The sequence below is a fragment of the Amblyraja radiata genome, chromosome 38 (genome assembly GCF_010909765.2).
Source record: "Amblyraja radiata isolate CabotCenter1 chromosome 38, sAmbRad1.1.pri, whole genome shotgun sequence".
Taxonomy (NCBI): Eukaryota; Metazoa; Chordata; class Chondrichthyes; order Rajiformes; family Rajidae; genus Amblyraja; species Amblyraja radiata.
In genome coordinates this window covers 9,650,841-9,664,966 of record NC_045993.1, presented here as the reverse complement: position 1 = coordinate 9,664,966, position 14,126 = coordinate 9,650,841, and the positions used below count along the sequence as shown (strand labels likewise).

The 14,126-nt window shown below is 50.1% G+C and overlaps 1 protein-coding gene across 1 annotated transcript in view; it reads right to left on the bottom strand.

The window, feature by feature from the left end:
- LOC116966803 (caldesmon-like) overlaps nucleotides 1-14,126 on the bottom strand; it is an 88,680-nt gene that overhangs the window by 33,151 nt on the left and 41,403 nt on the right. Inside the window, exons 33-47 of the mRNA XM_033013142.1 lie at nucleotides 13,884-13,940; nucleotides 13,180-13,236; nucleotides 12,089-12,133; nucleotides 11,012-11,068; nucleotides 10,152-10,208; nucleotides 8,933-8,989; nucleotides 7,868-7,903; nucleotides 3,399-3,455; nucleotides 3,217-3,252; nucleotides 3,040-3,075; nucleotides 1,640-1,696; nucleotides 1,452-1,487; nucleotides 1,275-1,310; nucleotides 302-358; nucleotides 114-149 (exon numbers count right to left, since the gene is read on the bottom strand). Of these exons, the coding sequence (XP_032869033.1) occupies nucleotides 114-149; nucleotides 302-358; nucleotides 1,275-1,310; nucleotides 1,452-1,487; nucleotides 1,640-1,696; nucleotides 3,040-3,075; nucleotides 3,217-3,252; nucleotides 3,399-3,455; nucleotides 7,868-7,903; nucleotides 8,933-8,989; nucleotides 10,152-10,208; nucleotides 11,012-11,068; nucleotides 12,089-12,133; nucleotides 13,180-13,236; nucleotides 13,884-13,940 (717 nt within the window). The remainder of the gene's footprint in view (nucleotides 1-113; nucleotides 150-301; nucleotides 359-1,274; nucleotides 1,311-1,451; nucleotides 1,488-1,639; nucleotides 1,697-3,039; nucleotides 3,076-3,216; nucleotides 3,253-3,398; nucleotides 3,456-7,867; nucleotides 7,904-8,932; nucleotides 8,990-10,151; nucleotides 10,209-11,011; nucleotides 11,069-12,088; nucleotides 12,134-13,179; nucleotides 13,237-13,883; nucleotides 13,941-14,126) is intronic.

Genomic DNA, 14,126 nt, shown 5'->3' with positions numbered 1-14,126 from the left:
CATTGATCCCAAGACGTTCCCTGTGCCCAGCTGCCAGTGTAGCTCTGAAACTCTCCCTCCCATTTTAATGACAGTTCACCCTATCCCAATGACGAGCAGATCAGGAGAACTACCTTTAGTATCCGGCCCACTCTCGTTCTCCGCAGAGTCTGAAACACAAGGAAGAGGGTTTCAGTTTCCTGGTCTCACGGTTAGTTTTCCGAATGTTTTTTCCAAGATCCCTCTCCCCCAGTAACCATGACCACCCAGGACATGTGCAGGTGACATCTCCACACACACACACACACACACGTCTACGTACCATCATCTTCTCTTGATACGATCACTTTGATTTTCCTCTCGGCACTTTCTCTGGACTCTGAAATGAAAATCAGACACTGATTAGATAAATGGAACAAGCTGCCAGAGGAGGTATTTAAGGGCGGCACGATGGCACAGCGGTAGAGTTACTGCCTTACAGCGCTTCCAGCGCCAGAGACGCGGGTTCGATCCCAATTACGGGTGCTGTCTGTGTGGAGTTTGCACGTTCCCCTGCGTGGGTTTTCTCCGGGATCTTTGGTTTCCTCCCACACTCCAAAGACGTGCAGGTTTGTAGGTTAATTGGCTTGGCATAACATGTAAATTGTCCCTAGTGTGTGTAGGATAATGTTAGTGTCTGGGGATCGCTGGTCGGCACGGACTCGGTGAACTGAAAGGCCTGTTTCCGCTCTGTATCTCAAACCAGATCCCAACCAGATCCCCAGGGCCATTGGAACAATCATCGAGTCACAGTCACACAGCGCGGAAACAGGCCCTTCTTCCCACCGTGCCCGCGCCACCCAGCGATCCCCGCACACCGACCCTGTCCTACACACACCAGGGACAATTTACACTTATACCAAAGCCAATTAACCTACAAACCTGTCCGTCTTTGCAATGTGGTAGGAAACCAGTGCACCCGGAGAAAACCCACGCAGGTCACTGTGAGAACGTGCAAACTCCGTACAGACAGCACCCGTAGTGAGGATCGAGCCCGGGTCTCTGACGCTGTGAGGCAGCAACTCTACCGCTGTGCTACCGTGCCAGTCATTAGAACAATAATAGCCATGGAGTAACACAGCACGGAAACAGGCCCTTCGGCCTATCTTGCTTGCTCATACTAACCAAGGGTGCCCCATCTACACTAGTCCCACCTGCCCGCGTTTGGCCCCTATCCCTCTAAACCTCACCCATGGGTGGATGGATTGTTCACCAGTGAATGTTACAGGGAGACATTGAAATATAAATATCCGTACCTCGAGATGCAGATCGCCTCTCTTTCTCCGCAGAATCTGGAAGGGAAAGGAAAGGATTTCACTTCACTGATCCCAAGACGTTCCCTGTGCCCAGCTGCCAGTGTAGCTCTGAAACTCTCCCTCCCATTTTAATGACAGTTCACCCTATCCCGGTGACGAGCAGATCAGGAGAACTACCTTTAGTATCCGGCCCACTCTCGTTCTCCGCAGAGTCTGAAACACAAGGAAGAGGGTTTCAGTTTCCTGGTCTCACGGTTGGTTTTCCGAATGTTTTTTCCAACATCCCTCTCCCCCAGTAACCATGACAACCCAGGACATGTGCAGGTGATATCTCCACACACACACACACACACACATCTACGTACCATCATCTTCTCTTGATACGATCACTTTGATTTTCCTCTCGGCACTTTCTCTGGACTCTGAAATGAAAATCAGACACTGATTAGATAAATGGAACAAGCTGCCAGAGGAGGTAGTTAAGGGCGGCACGATGGCACAGCGGTAGAGTTATTGCCTTACGGCACTTTCTGTGCCAGAGACGTGGTTTTGATCCCAATTACGGGTGCTGTCTGTACGGAGTTTGCACGTTCCCCTGCATGGGTTTTCTCCGGGATCTTCGGTTTCCTCCCACACTCCAAAGACGTGCAGGTTTGTAGGTTAATTGGCTTGGTATAACATGTAAATTGTCCCTAGTGTGTGTAGGATAATGTTAGTGTCTGGGGATCGCTGGTCGGCGCGGACTCGGTGAACTGAAAGGCCTGTTTCCGCTCTGTATCTCAAACCAGATCCCCAGGGCCATTGGAACAATCATCGAGTCACAGAGTCACACAGCGCGGAAACAGGCCCTTCTTCCCACCGAGTCTGCGCCGCCCAGCGATCCCCGCACACCGACCCTGTCCCACACATAGACCAGGGACAATTTACAATTGTACCGAATCCAATTAACCTACAAACCTGTCCATCTTTGGAATATGGTAGGAAGACAGTGCACCCGGAGAAAACCCACGCAGGTCACAGTGAGAACGTGCAAACTCCGTACAGACAGCACCCGTAGTGAGGATCGAGCCCGGGTCTCTGGCGCTGTGAGGCAGCAACTCTACCGCTGTGCTACCGTGCCAGTCATTAGAACAATAATAGCCATGGAGTAACACAGCACGGAAACAGGCCCTTCAGCCTATCTTGCTTGCTCCTACTAACCAATGGTGCCCCATCTACACTAGTCCCACCTGCCCGCGTTTGGCCCATCTATCTATCTATATTTAAAACTCTGTGTGTGTCTGGCTGTGTGGCTGTGTGTGTTTCTGACTTGTGGCTGCCAGCCTTTGATTCGTTGCTACGCCAACACCCGACCCACAAACGCCCTGATTTTTTCCATTTCGGTAGAGATTTCACTTTTCATTCCAAGTATCCACTCCTCATTAAATTTTGTCGTGTTTATGTACACATTTTTAATAAAATCCTTCTCCCCCCCCCCACTCACTCATTTTGTCGCCTCCTGCTGGCCAGCGACCATAACGGCTGCTGGCGCCCGCATCTCGCCTCAAAGACGCCATTTAAAAACAGCCGCACTGCTGATTCCTGAGCCGCTTGAGTTGGAGGACCACGTCTCCCGTGGGGGCTACGGGTAGGGAACGGCTGCGTTGGGGGAGCAGACCCAACGGGTCTGCACTTGGTCTAGTATCCCTCTAAACCTCACCGATGGGTGGATGGATTGTTCACCAGTGAATGTTACAGAGAGACATTGAAATATAAATATCCGTACCTCGAGATGCAGATCGACTCTCTTTTTCCGCAGAATCTGGAAGGGAAAGGAAAGAATTTCACTTCACCGATCCCAAGACGTTCCCTGTGCCCAGCTGCCAGTGTAGCTCTGAAACTCTCCCTCCCATTTTAATGACAGTTCACCCTATCCCAATGACGAGCAGATCAGGAGAACTACCTTTAGTATCCGGCCCACTCTCGTTCTCCGCAGAGTCTGAAACACAAGGAAGAGGGTTTCAGTTTCCTGGTCTCACGGTTAGTTTTCCGAATGTTTTTTCCAAGATCCCTCTCCCCCAGTAACCATGACCACCCAGGACATGTGCAGGTGACATCTCCACACACACACACACATCTACGTACCATCATTTTCTCTCGATACGATCACTTTGATTTTCCTCTCCACACTTTCTTTGGACTCTGAAATGAAAATCAGACACTGATTAGATAAATGGAACAAGCTGCCAGAGGAGGTAGTTAAGGGCGGCACGATGGCACAGCGGTAGAGTTACTGCCTTACGGCACTTCCAGCGATAGAGACGTGGTTTTGATCCCAATTACGGGTGCTGCCTGTGTGGAGTTTGCACGTTCCCCTGCGTGTGTTTTCTCCTGGATCTTCGGTTTCCTCCCACACTCCAAAGACGTGCAGGTTTGTAGGTTAATTGGCTTGGTATAACATGTAAATTGTCCCTAGTGTGTGTAGGATAATGTTAGTGTCTGGGGATCGCTGGTCGGCGCGGACTCGGTGAACTGAAAGGCCTGTTTCCGCTCTGTATCTCAAACCAGATCCCAACCAGATCCCCAGGGCCATTGGAACAATCATCGAGTCACAGAGTCACACAGCGCGGAAACAGGCCCTTCTTCCCACCGAGTCCGCGCCGCCCAGCGATCCCCGCACACCGACCCTGTCCTACACATATACGAGGGACAATTTACAATTGTACCGAAGCCAATTAACCTACAAACCTGTCCATCTTTGGAATATGGTAGGAAGACAGTGCACCCGGAGAAAACCCACGCAGGTCACAGTGAGAACGTGCAAACTCCGTACAGACAGCACCCGTAGTGAGGATCGAGCCCGGGTCTCTGACGCTGTTAGGCAGCAACTCTACCGCTGTGCTACCGTGCCAGTCATTAGAACAATAATAGCCATGGAGTAACACAGCACGGAAACAGGCCCTTCAGCCTATCTTGCTTGCTCCTACTAACCAATGGTGCCCCATCTGCACTAGTCCCACCTCCCCGCGTTTGGCCCATCTATCTATCTATATTTAAAACTCTGTGTGTGTCTGGCTGTGTGGCTGTGTGTGTTTCTGACTTGTGGCTGACAGGCTTTGATTCGTTGCTACGCCAACACCCGACCCAGAAATGCCGAGATTTTTTCCATTTCGGTAGAGATTTCACTTTTCATTCCACGTATCCACTCCTCATTATATTTTGTCGCGTTTATGTACACATTTTTAATAAAATCCTTCCCCCCCCCCCCACTCACTCATTTTGTCGCCTCCTGCTGGCCAGCGACCATAACGGCTGCTGGCGCCCGCCTCTCGCCTCAAAGACGCCATTTAAAAACAGCCGCACTGCTGATTCCTGAGCCGCTTGAGTTGGAGGACCACGTCTCCCGTGGGGGCTACGGGTAGGGAACGGCTGCGTTGGGGGAGCAAACCCAACGGGTCTGCACTTGGTCTAGTATCCCTCTAAACCTCACCGATGGGTGGATGGATTGTTCACCAGTGAATGTTACAGGGAGACATTGAAATATAAATATCCGTACCTCGAGATGCAGAGTGACTTTCTTTTTCCGCAGAATCTGGAAGGGAAAGGAAAGAATTTCACTTCACAGATCCCAAGACGTTCCCTGTGCCCAGCTGCCAGTGTAGCTCTGAAACTCTCCCTCCCATTTTAATGACAGTTCACCCTATCCCGGTGACGAGCAGATCAGGAGAACTACCTTTAGTATCCGGCCCACTCTCGTTCTCCGCAGAGTCTGAAACACAAGGAAGAGGGTTTCAGTTTCCTGGTCTCACGGTTGGTTTTCCGAATGTTTTTTCCAAGATCCCTCTCCCCCAGTAACCATGACCACCCAGGACATGTGCAGGTGACATCTCCACACACACACACACACGTCTACGTACCATCATCTTCTCTCGATACAATCACTTTGATTTTCCTCTCCACACTTTCTCTGGAATCTGAAATGAAAATCAGACACTGATTAGATAAATGGAACAAGCTGCCAGAGGAGGTAGTTAAGGGCGGCACGATGGCACAGCGGTAGAGTTACTGCCTTACAGCGCTTCCAGCGCCAGAGACATGGTTTTGAACCCGACTACGGGTGCTGTCTGTGTGGAGTTTGTACGTTCCCCCCGTGACCTGCGTGGGTTTTCTCCGGGATCTTCGGTTTCCTCCCACACTCCAAAGACGTACAGGTTTGTAGGTTAATTGGCTTGGTATAACATGTGAATTGTCCCTAGTGTGTGTAGGATAATGTTAGTGTCTGGGGATCGCTGGTCGGAACGGACTCAGAGAACTGAAAGGCCTGTTTCCGCTCTGTATCTCGAAACTAAACATAAACTAAACTAAACTATAACAAAATGTAAAAGACACTTGGGCAGGTACATGGATAGGAAAGCTTCAGAGGGATATAGGGGTGGGAGATTGCAACCTTCACGTGGTCCACCCTGTTTCAACTAATGCTATCAACCCGACGTGCACAAACAGATGTAGTGTTTTGGTGTCCACAACGTTAGGCTGTGCACGCCATACGCAAGAAGAAGAAGACATAGATATGGACTAAATGCGGCCAAATGGGACCAGTGTAGATGGGGCATCTTGGACGGAATGGGTGAGTTGGGCCGAAGGGCCTGTTCCACACGGTAGAACTCTATGAGTGTGGAAGATCCATAGTTTCAGAGTGAATCCCTGGTTCACTTTAATATTCATACACACACACACACACACACACACACACACACACACACACACACACACACACACACACACACACACACACACACATATCTACGTACCATCATCTTCTCGCGATACAATCATCTCGATTTTCCTCTCCACACTTTCTTTGGAATCTGAAACAAAAGTTGGTGATTAATTATAAAATGGGAAATGACTGCGGTAGTTTCATCGTGTTTAAGAAGGAACTGCAGATGCTGGAAAATCGAAGGTAGACAAAAGTGCTGGAGAAACTGAGCGGGTGCAGCAGCATCTATGGAGCGAAGGAAATAGGCAACGTTTCGGGCCGAGACCCTTCTTAAGGCGGTAGATTCATCCCTGACTGGCCTCCTTTACGTCAGCGAGACCAAGCGTAGACTAGACGACCGTTTCACCAAACACTTGCGCTCGGTCCGCCAAGGTCTACTGGTTCTCCCGGTTGACAACCATTTTAACCCCCCTTCCCATTCCGACACTGACCTTTCTGTCCTGGGCCTCCTCCACTGTCAGAGTGAGGCCACACGCAAACTGGAGGAACAGCACCTCATATTCCGCTTGTGCAGCTTACAACTCAGCCGTCTGATTCTTGATCTCTCTAACTTCAAGTAACCCTTGCGTTCCCTCTCTGTCCGTCACTCCTCCACCCTAGTCGGCCTGCTAGTTTCACTGTCGTCCTGCAGAGTTTCACTGTCTGTATCCGCTCGTTATCACCTTCCCCACAGCCAACAATGGACCATTGTGGGCTCCAATTTTCCTTGATCGTCCGTGCTGGCTTTGATTTGTCCTTTCGCCTACCTTTCATCCATTTGTTCTGTGTTGCTTTTCACATGTCTCATCTCCCTCTCCCCGACTCTCAGTCTGAAGAAGGGTCTCGACCTGAAAGTCACCTATGCCTCCTCTCCAAAGATGCCGCCTGTCCCGCTGAGTTAATCCAGCATTTTGTGTCTATCTTCGGTATGCGAGTTGAATTCTCTAATTTTAGTTAACAAACCTAAAACAATCCCCCCCTCCCCCCTTTAGTCCACCTTCTCTTCCCTGTGCCCCACCTGCACCCATTTCCTTATTTCTCCCTACCCCCTTCCATTCCACTGTCATTCCTTCCTCTGGCTTCACAATTTGTGCCTCTTCTCTACCTATCTCACAACTTCTGAATTTCCATCTCTGGCCTTTGACCAATCACCGGCCAATCGACCCTTCCCCCTCGCCCCTCCCCCCCTCACCTGCAACCACCCATCACTCACCAGGTTTTGTCCTAACCCCCCTCCCCCCCCCACCTCTCCTCCAGATTTCTTTCCCCCCCACCCCACCCCACCACAATCAGTCTGAAGTTGAGACCCAACTTGAAACACCAACCTATCCGTGTTCACCAAAGATGCTGCCTGACCCATTGTGTTACTCCAGTGCTTTGTGTCTTTTTTTTTTTTGGTAAACCAGCGTATGCAGTTCCTTGTGTCATAGCGTCATACAGAGCGGGAACAGGTCCCTCGGCCCAACACGCTCGCACCGACCAACATGTCCCATCTACACCAGGCACACCTGCCTACATTTGTCCAAAATACCACCAAACCTGTCCTATCCATGTACCGATCTAAATGGTACTTAAACATTGCGATGGTACCTGCCTCAACTACCTACTCCGGCAGCTCGTTCCATGCACCCACCACCCTTGGTGTGAAGAAGTTACCCCTCAGGTTCCTATGAAACATATCCTTCACCTTAAACCTACGTCCTCTAGTGAGTTGTGTTTCACATAATTGTTTGTTCACACTCACTAGTCCCACCTGCCCGCGTTTGGCCCCTATCCCTCTAAACCTCACCCATGGGTGGATGGATTGTTCACCAGTGAATGTTACAGGGAGACATTGAAATATTAATATCCGTACCTCGAGATGCAGATCGACTCTCTTTCTCCGCAGAATCTGGAAGGGAAAGGAAAGGATTTCACTTCTCCGATCCCAAGACGTTCCCTGTGCCCAGCTGCCAGTGTAGCTCTGAAACTCTACGTTTCAAGAAGGGTTTCGGCCCGAAACATTGCCTATTTCCTTCGCTCCTCCTTTCCAGCATCTGCAGTTCCTTCTTAAACTCTTTAAGAGCCCTGTCTAGCTCTCTCTTGAAAGTATCCAGAGAACCGGCCTCCACCGCCCTCTGAGGCAGAGAATTCCACAGACTCACAACTCTCTGTGTGAAAAAGTGTTTCCTCGTCTCCGTTCTAAATGGCTTACCCCTTATTCTTAAACTGTGGCCCCTGGTTCAAGTTCAAGTGAGTTTATTGTCATGTGTCCCTGATAGGACAATGAAATTCTTGCTTTGCTTCAGCACACAGAACATAGTAGGCATTGACTACAGAACAGATCAGTGTGTCCATATACCATAATATAAATATATACACACATGAATAAATAAACCGATAAAGTGCAAATAACAGAAAATGCGTTATTAATAATTATGGTTCTGGTCTCCCCCAACATCGGGAACATGTTTCCTGCCTCTGGCGTGTCCAAACCCTCAATAATCTTATATGTTTCAATAAGATGCCCTCTCATCCTTCTAAACTCCAGAGTGAACAAGCCCAGCCGCTCCATTCTCTCAGCATATGACAGTCCCGCCATCCCGGGAATCAACCTTGTAAACCTACGCTGCACTCCCTCAATAGCAAGAATGTCCTTCCTCAAATTAGGGGACCAAAATTGCACACAATACTCCAGGTGTGGTCTCAATAGGGCACTGTTTCCAGCATTTTCCCTGCAGCCCTTCTTGAATAGAGGGACAACATTTGCCCCCCTCAAGTCTTCCAGCACCTCTCTTGTATTGAATGACGAATCGTAAATCTCAGCCAGAGCGCACACACACACACACTCACACACACACACACACACACACACACACACACACACACACACACACACACACACACACACACACACACACACACACACACATCTACGTACCATCATCTTCTCTCGATACGATCATCTTGATTTTCCTCTCCACACTTTCTTTGGAATCTGAAACAAACGTTGGTGATTAATTATAAAATGGGAAATGACTGCGGTAGTTTCATCCCTGACTGGCCGCCTTTACATCCACGAGACCGAGCGTAGACGGGGCGACCGTTTCACCAAACACTTGCGCTCGGTCCGCCAAGGTCTACTGGATCTCCTGGTTCCCAACTGTTTTAACCCCCCTTCCCATTCCCACACTGACCTTTCTGTCCTGGGCCTCCTCCACTGTCAGAGTGAGGCCGCTCACAAACTGGACAAATCGCAACTTTAGCCCCTGTCCCACGATGCAAGTTTACCCAAGAGCTCTCTCTCCCGAGTTAAAAAATCAAACTCGTGGCACTTCATCACCAGTATTTTTTTACTCTTGGAAATTTTTCACACTGTTGAAAAAACTTCACGAGTCTCCGCGTTTCCCGAGTGCCTGCCGTTAGCGTTACGAGCCGCTACGGGACATCCACGAGTCCGACGTACCCGCTACGTACATTCTACGTACTTACCACGAGTTTGATTTTTTTTTAAACTCGGGAGAGCTCTTGGGTAAACTCGTATAGTGGGATAGGCCCTTAACTCTGGCTCAGAATAGGGAAATCGAGAACCACAGGACATCGGATTTAGGAGCGGGGGGTTGGGGGGGGGGGGGGGAGATTTAATGGGAGCTTGAGGGGTAGCTTTTTACACAAAGGGTGGTGGATGTATGGAACGAGCTGCTGGAGGAGGTAGTTGAGGCAGGGACTATCACAACGCTTAATAAACATTTAGGTTTGTACACGGATAGGACAGGTTTGGAGGGATATGGGCCAAATGCAGGCAGGTGGGACTGGTGTAGATGGGGCATGTTGGTCGGTGTGTGGGCAAGTTGGGCCGAAGAGCTTGTTGCCACATCATGTGATTATGACTCAAACACCTCAGATTCCACGGGTAGCTGACAACCAAACACCATGAGCATGGAATTCTCCTATTTTCGGTAACTAACACAAACCCTGCCACCTTTTCCCCCCGAAGATAGACTCAAAATGCTGGAGTAACTCAGCGGGACAGGCAACATCTCTGGAGAGAAGGAATGGGTGACATTTGGGGTCAAGACCCTTCTTCAGACGCCCTTTTCTCCAGTGAACACCCCCCTCTCTTCCGGTTGTCCCATATGGGTTCCTGGTCATTTACGTACCATCATCTTCTTTGGATCCAATCATTTTGATTTTCTCCTCCACGCTTTCTTTGGAATCTGAAATAAACGTTTGATATTAATTCTAAAATGGAAAACGACTACAGTAGTTTAGTTTAGAGATACAGCGAGAAAACAGGCCCTTCGACCCATCGAGTCCGAGCCGACCAGCCATCCCCGTTCATTAACTCTTTTTCACACAGAGAGTGGTGAGTCTGTGGAATTCTCTGCCTCAGAGGGCGGTGGAGGCCAGTTCTCTGGATGCTTTCAAGAGAGAGCTAGATAGGGCTCTTAAAGATAGCGGAGTCAGGGGATATAACCATATAACCATATAACAATTACAGCACAGAAACAGGCCATCTCGGCCCTTCAAGTCCGTGCCAGATATGGGGAGAAGGCAGGAACGGGGTACTGATTGGGGATGATCAGCCATGATCACATTGAATGGCGGTGCTAGCTCGAAGGGCCGAATGGCCTACTCCTGCACCTATTGTCTATTGTCTATTGTCCTACACGCGTGAGGGACAATTTACAATTTTCACCACAGCCAATTAACCTACAAACCTGCACAGCTCTGGAGTGTTGAAGGAAACCGGAGCGCCCGGAGAAAACCCACGCCGTCAGGGAGAAGGTGCAACGTAGAAATCTATCCTGGGTGGTCATGGTTACTGGGGGAGACAGAGAGATACAGAGAGAGAGACAGAGAGAGAGACAGAGAGAGAGACAGAGAGAGAGACAGAGAGAGAGACAGAGAGAGAGACAGAGAGAGAGACAGAGAGAGAAACAGAGAGAGAGACAGAGATAGAGACAGAGAGAGACAGAGAGAGAGAGAGAGACAGAGAGAGAGAGAGAGATTCACGTACCATCATCGCCTCTGGATGTTACCCCTTTGACTTCCCCTTCCACACTTTCGTCAGAATCTGGAATGAATTGAAATCAGTGTTTAGTTTAGTGGCCCCATGGGTATTGCTGCCTCACAGGGCCAGAGACCCTGGTTCGATCCTGACCACGGGTGCTGTACGGAGTTTGTACATTCTCCCCGTGACCGTGTGGGTTTTCTCCGGTTTCCTCCATCACTCCATAAGACGTGCAGGTTCGTGGGTGAATTGGCTTCTGTAAAACTGTAAATTGTCCCTAGTGTGTGGGATAGTATTGGTGTACGCGGGGAATCGCTGGTCGGCGCGGACCCGGTGGGCCGAAGGGTCTGTTTCTGCCCTGTAGGTCTAAAGTCAATAAACAATAGACAATAGGTGCAGGAGTAGGCCATTCGGCCCTTCGAGCCAGGACTGCCATTCAATGTGATCATGGCTGATCATCCCCAATCAGTACCCTGTTCCTGCCTTCTCCCCATATCCCCTGACTCCGCTATTTTTAAGAGCCCTATCTAGCTCTCTGTTGAAAGCATCCAGAGAACCTGCCTCCACCGTCCTCTGAGGCAGAGAATTCCACACTCACCACTCTCTGTGAGAAAAAGTGTTTCCACGTCTCCGTTCTAAATGGCTTACCCCTTATTCTTAAACTGTGTGGCCCCTGGTTCTGGACTCCCCCAACATTGGGAACATGTTTCCTGCCTCTAGCGTGTCCAAACCCTTAACAATCTTATATGTTTCAATGAGATGCCCTCTCATCCTTCTAAACTCCAGAGTGTACAAGCCCAGCTGCTCCATTCTCTCAGCATATGACAGTCCCGCCATCCCGGGAATTAACCTTGTAAACCTACGCTGCACTCCCTCAATAGCAAGAATGTCCTTCCTCAAATTAGGGGACCAAAACTGCACACAATACTCCAGATGTGGTCTCACTAGGGCCCTGTACAACTGCAGAAGAACCTTTTTGCACCAAGTCTAAAGACCATGTTTGGCTGTATACAGTTCTGGCAGGCAGACAGAGTCTGGGCCCACACACGGGCTTACACATTCCACCTAGAGTGGTCTACTCACTGGAGTTGTTGCTGTTCCCGTTCCTCTCTCCATTCTCCGTCGAATCTGCATCAGAAACAACAGCACAAGCCTTGGTCACCGAGGATTCAGTTCAATGCAGAGACACAGCGCGTAAACAGGCCCTTCGGCCCTCCGTGTCCACCCTGATTATTGATCACCCATTCGCACCATCGTTCAATGCTGTCCCACTCCCCGACACGCCAGCGGCCATTTTACAGAGTGCCGAGCAAACTACAAACCCCGCACGTCTTTGGGATGTGGGAGGAAACCAGGAAGAAACCCACGCAGGTCACAGGGGGGGGGGGGTGAACGTGCAAACTCCACACAGACAGCATCCTGGGATGGAGCCCGGGTCTCCGGCACGGTGAGGCAGCAACTCTACCGCTGCGCCACTGTGCTGCCCATAAACTTCATAAGAACTGGTTTCTGATCATGAAATGGGAGCTGAGTGTGCAAGGTTCTCAGTGTCAGAGTGTGTCGGTGTTACACGCTGCTGTCTGTTCACACTTACACCTTGCACCACCCTCACTGGCTGGCCCCTCTCCTCCCCCCCCATCGCCCAGTGGCAGTGTCCAGGGTGCAGGCTTCCCCCTAGACTCCGCGGATCGAGCCATGTTGGCCCAGGGGTCATGACGTCATAAGAGATAGGAGCAGAATTAGGCCATTCGGCCCATCAAACGTCTGCCATTCATTCATGGCTGATCTATCCCTCCCTCCTAACCCCATTCTCCTGCCTTCTCCCATAACCCCTGACACCCGTACTAATCAAGAATCTATCCATCTCTGCCTTAAAAATATCCACTGACTTGGCCTCCACAGCCTTCAGTGGCAAAGAATTCCACAGATTCACCACCCTCTGACTACAGAAATTCCTTCTCATCTCCTTCCTAAAGGAACGTCCTTTAATTCTGAGGCTGTGCCCTCTAGTCCTAGACTCTCCCACTAGTGGGTATTGAGTATTGACCAGTTTCCTGGTCTCACGGTTGGTTTCCCGAATGTTTTTTCCAAGATCCCTCTCCCCCAGTAACCATGACCACCCAGGACATGTGCAGGTGACATCTCCACACACACACACACACACATCTACGTACCATCATCTTCTCTCGATACAATCACTTTGATTTTCCTCTCCGCACTTTCTTTGGAATCTGAAACAAACGTTGGTGACTGATTATAAAATGGGGAATGACTGCGGTAGTTTCATCCCTGACTGGCCGCCTTTACATGGGCGAGACCGAGCTTAGACTGGGCGACCGTTTCACCAGACACTTGCGCTCGGTCCACCAGGGTCTACTCGAGAGAGAGAGAGAGAGAGACATAGAGAGAGAGAGAGGGAAAGAGAGAGACAGAGACAGAGACAGAGAGAGAGACAGAGAGAGAGAGAGAGACAGAGACAGAGACAGAGACAGAGAGAGAGAGACAGAGAGAGAGAGAGAGAGAGAGGGATAGAGAGACAGAGACAGAGAGAGAGAGATAGAGAGAGAGGGATAGAGAGATAGAGAGAGAGAGAGACAGAGAGAGAGACAGAGAGAGAGAGACAGAGAGAGAGACAGAGACAGAGACAGACAGACAGAGAGAGACAGAGAGACAGACAGAGACAGAGAGAGAGAGAGAGAGAGAGACAGAGAGAGAGAGAGAGACAGAGAGGGAGACGGAGAGGGAGAGAGAGAGAGAGACAGAGACAGAGAGAGAGACAGAGACAGAGACGGAGACGGAGAGGGAGAGAGAGAGAGAGACAGAGACAGAGAGAGAGGGACAGAGAGAGAGAGACAGAGAGAGAGAGAGATTCACGTACCATCATCGCCTCTGGATGTTACCCCTTTGACTTCCCCTTCCACACTTTCGTCAGAATCTGGAATGGAATTGAAATCAGTGTTTAGTTTAGTGGCCCCATGGGTATTGCTGCCTCACAGGGCCAGAGACCCTGGTTCGATCCTGACCACGGGTGCTGTACGGAGTTTGTACATTCTCCCCATGACCGTGTGGGTTTTCTCCGGGTGCCCCGGTTTCCTCCATCACTCCATAAGACGTGCAGGTT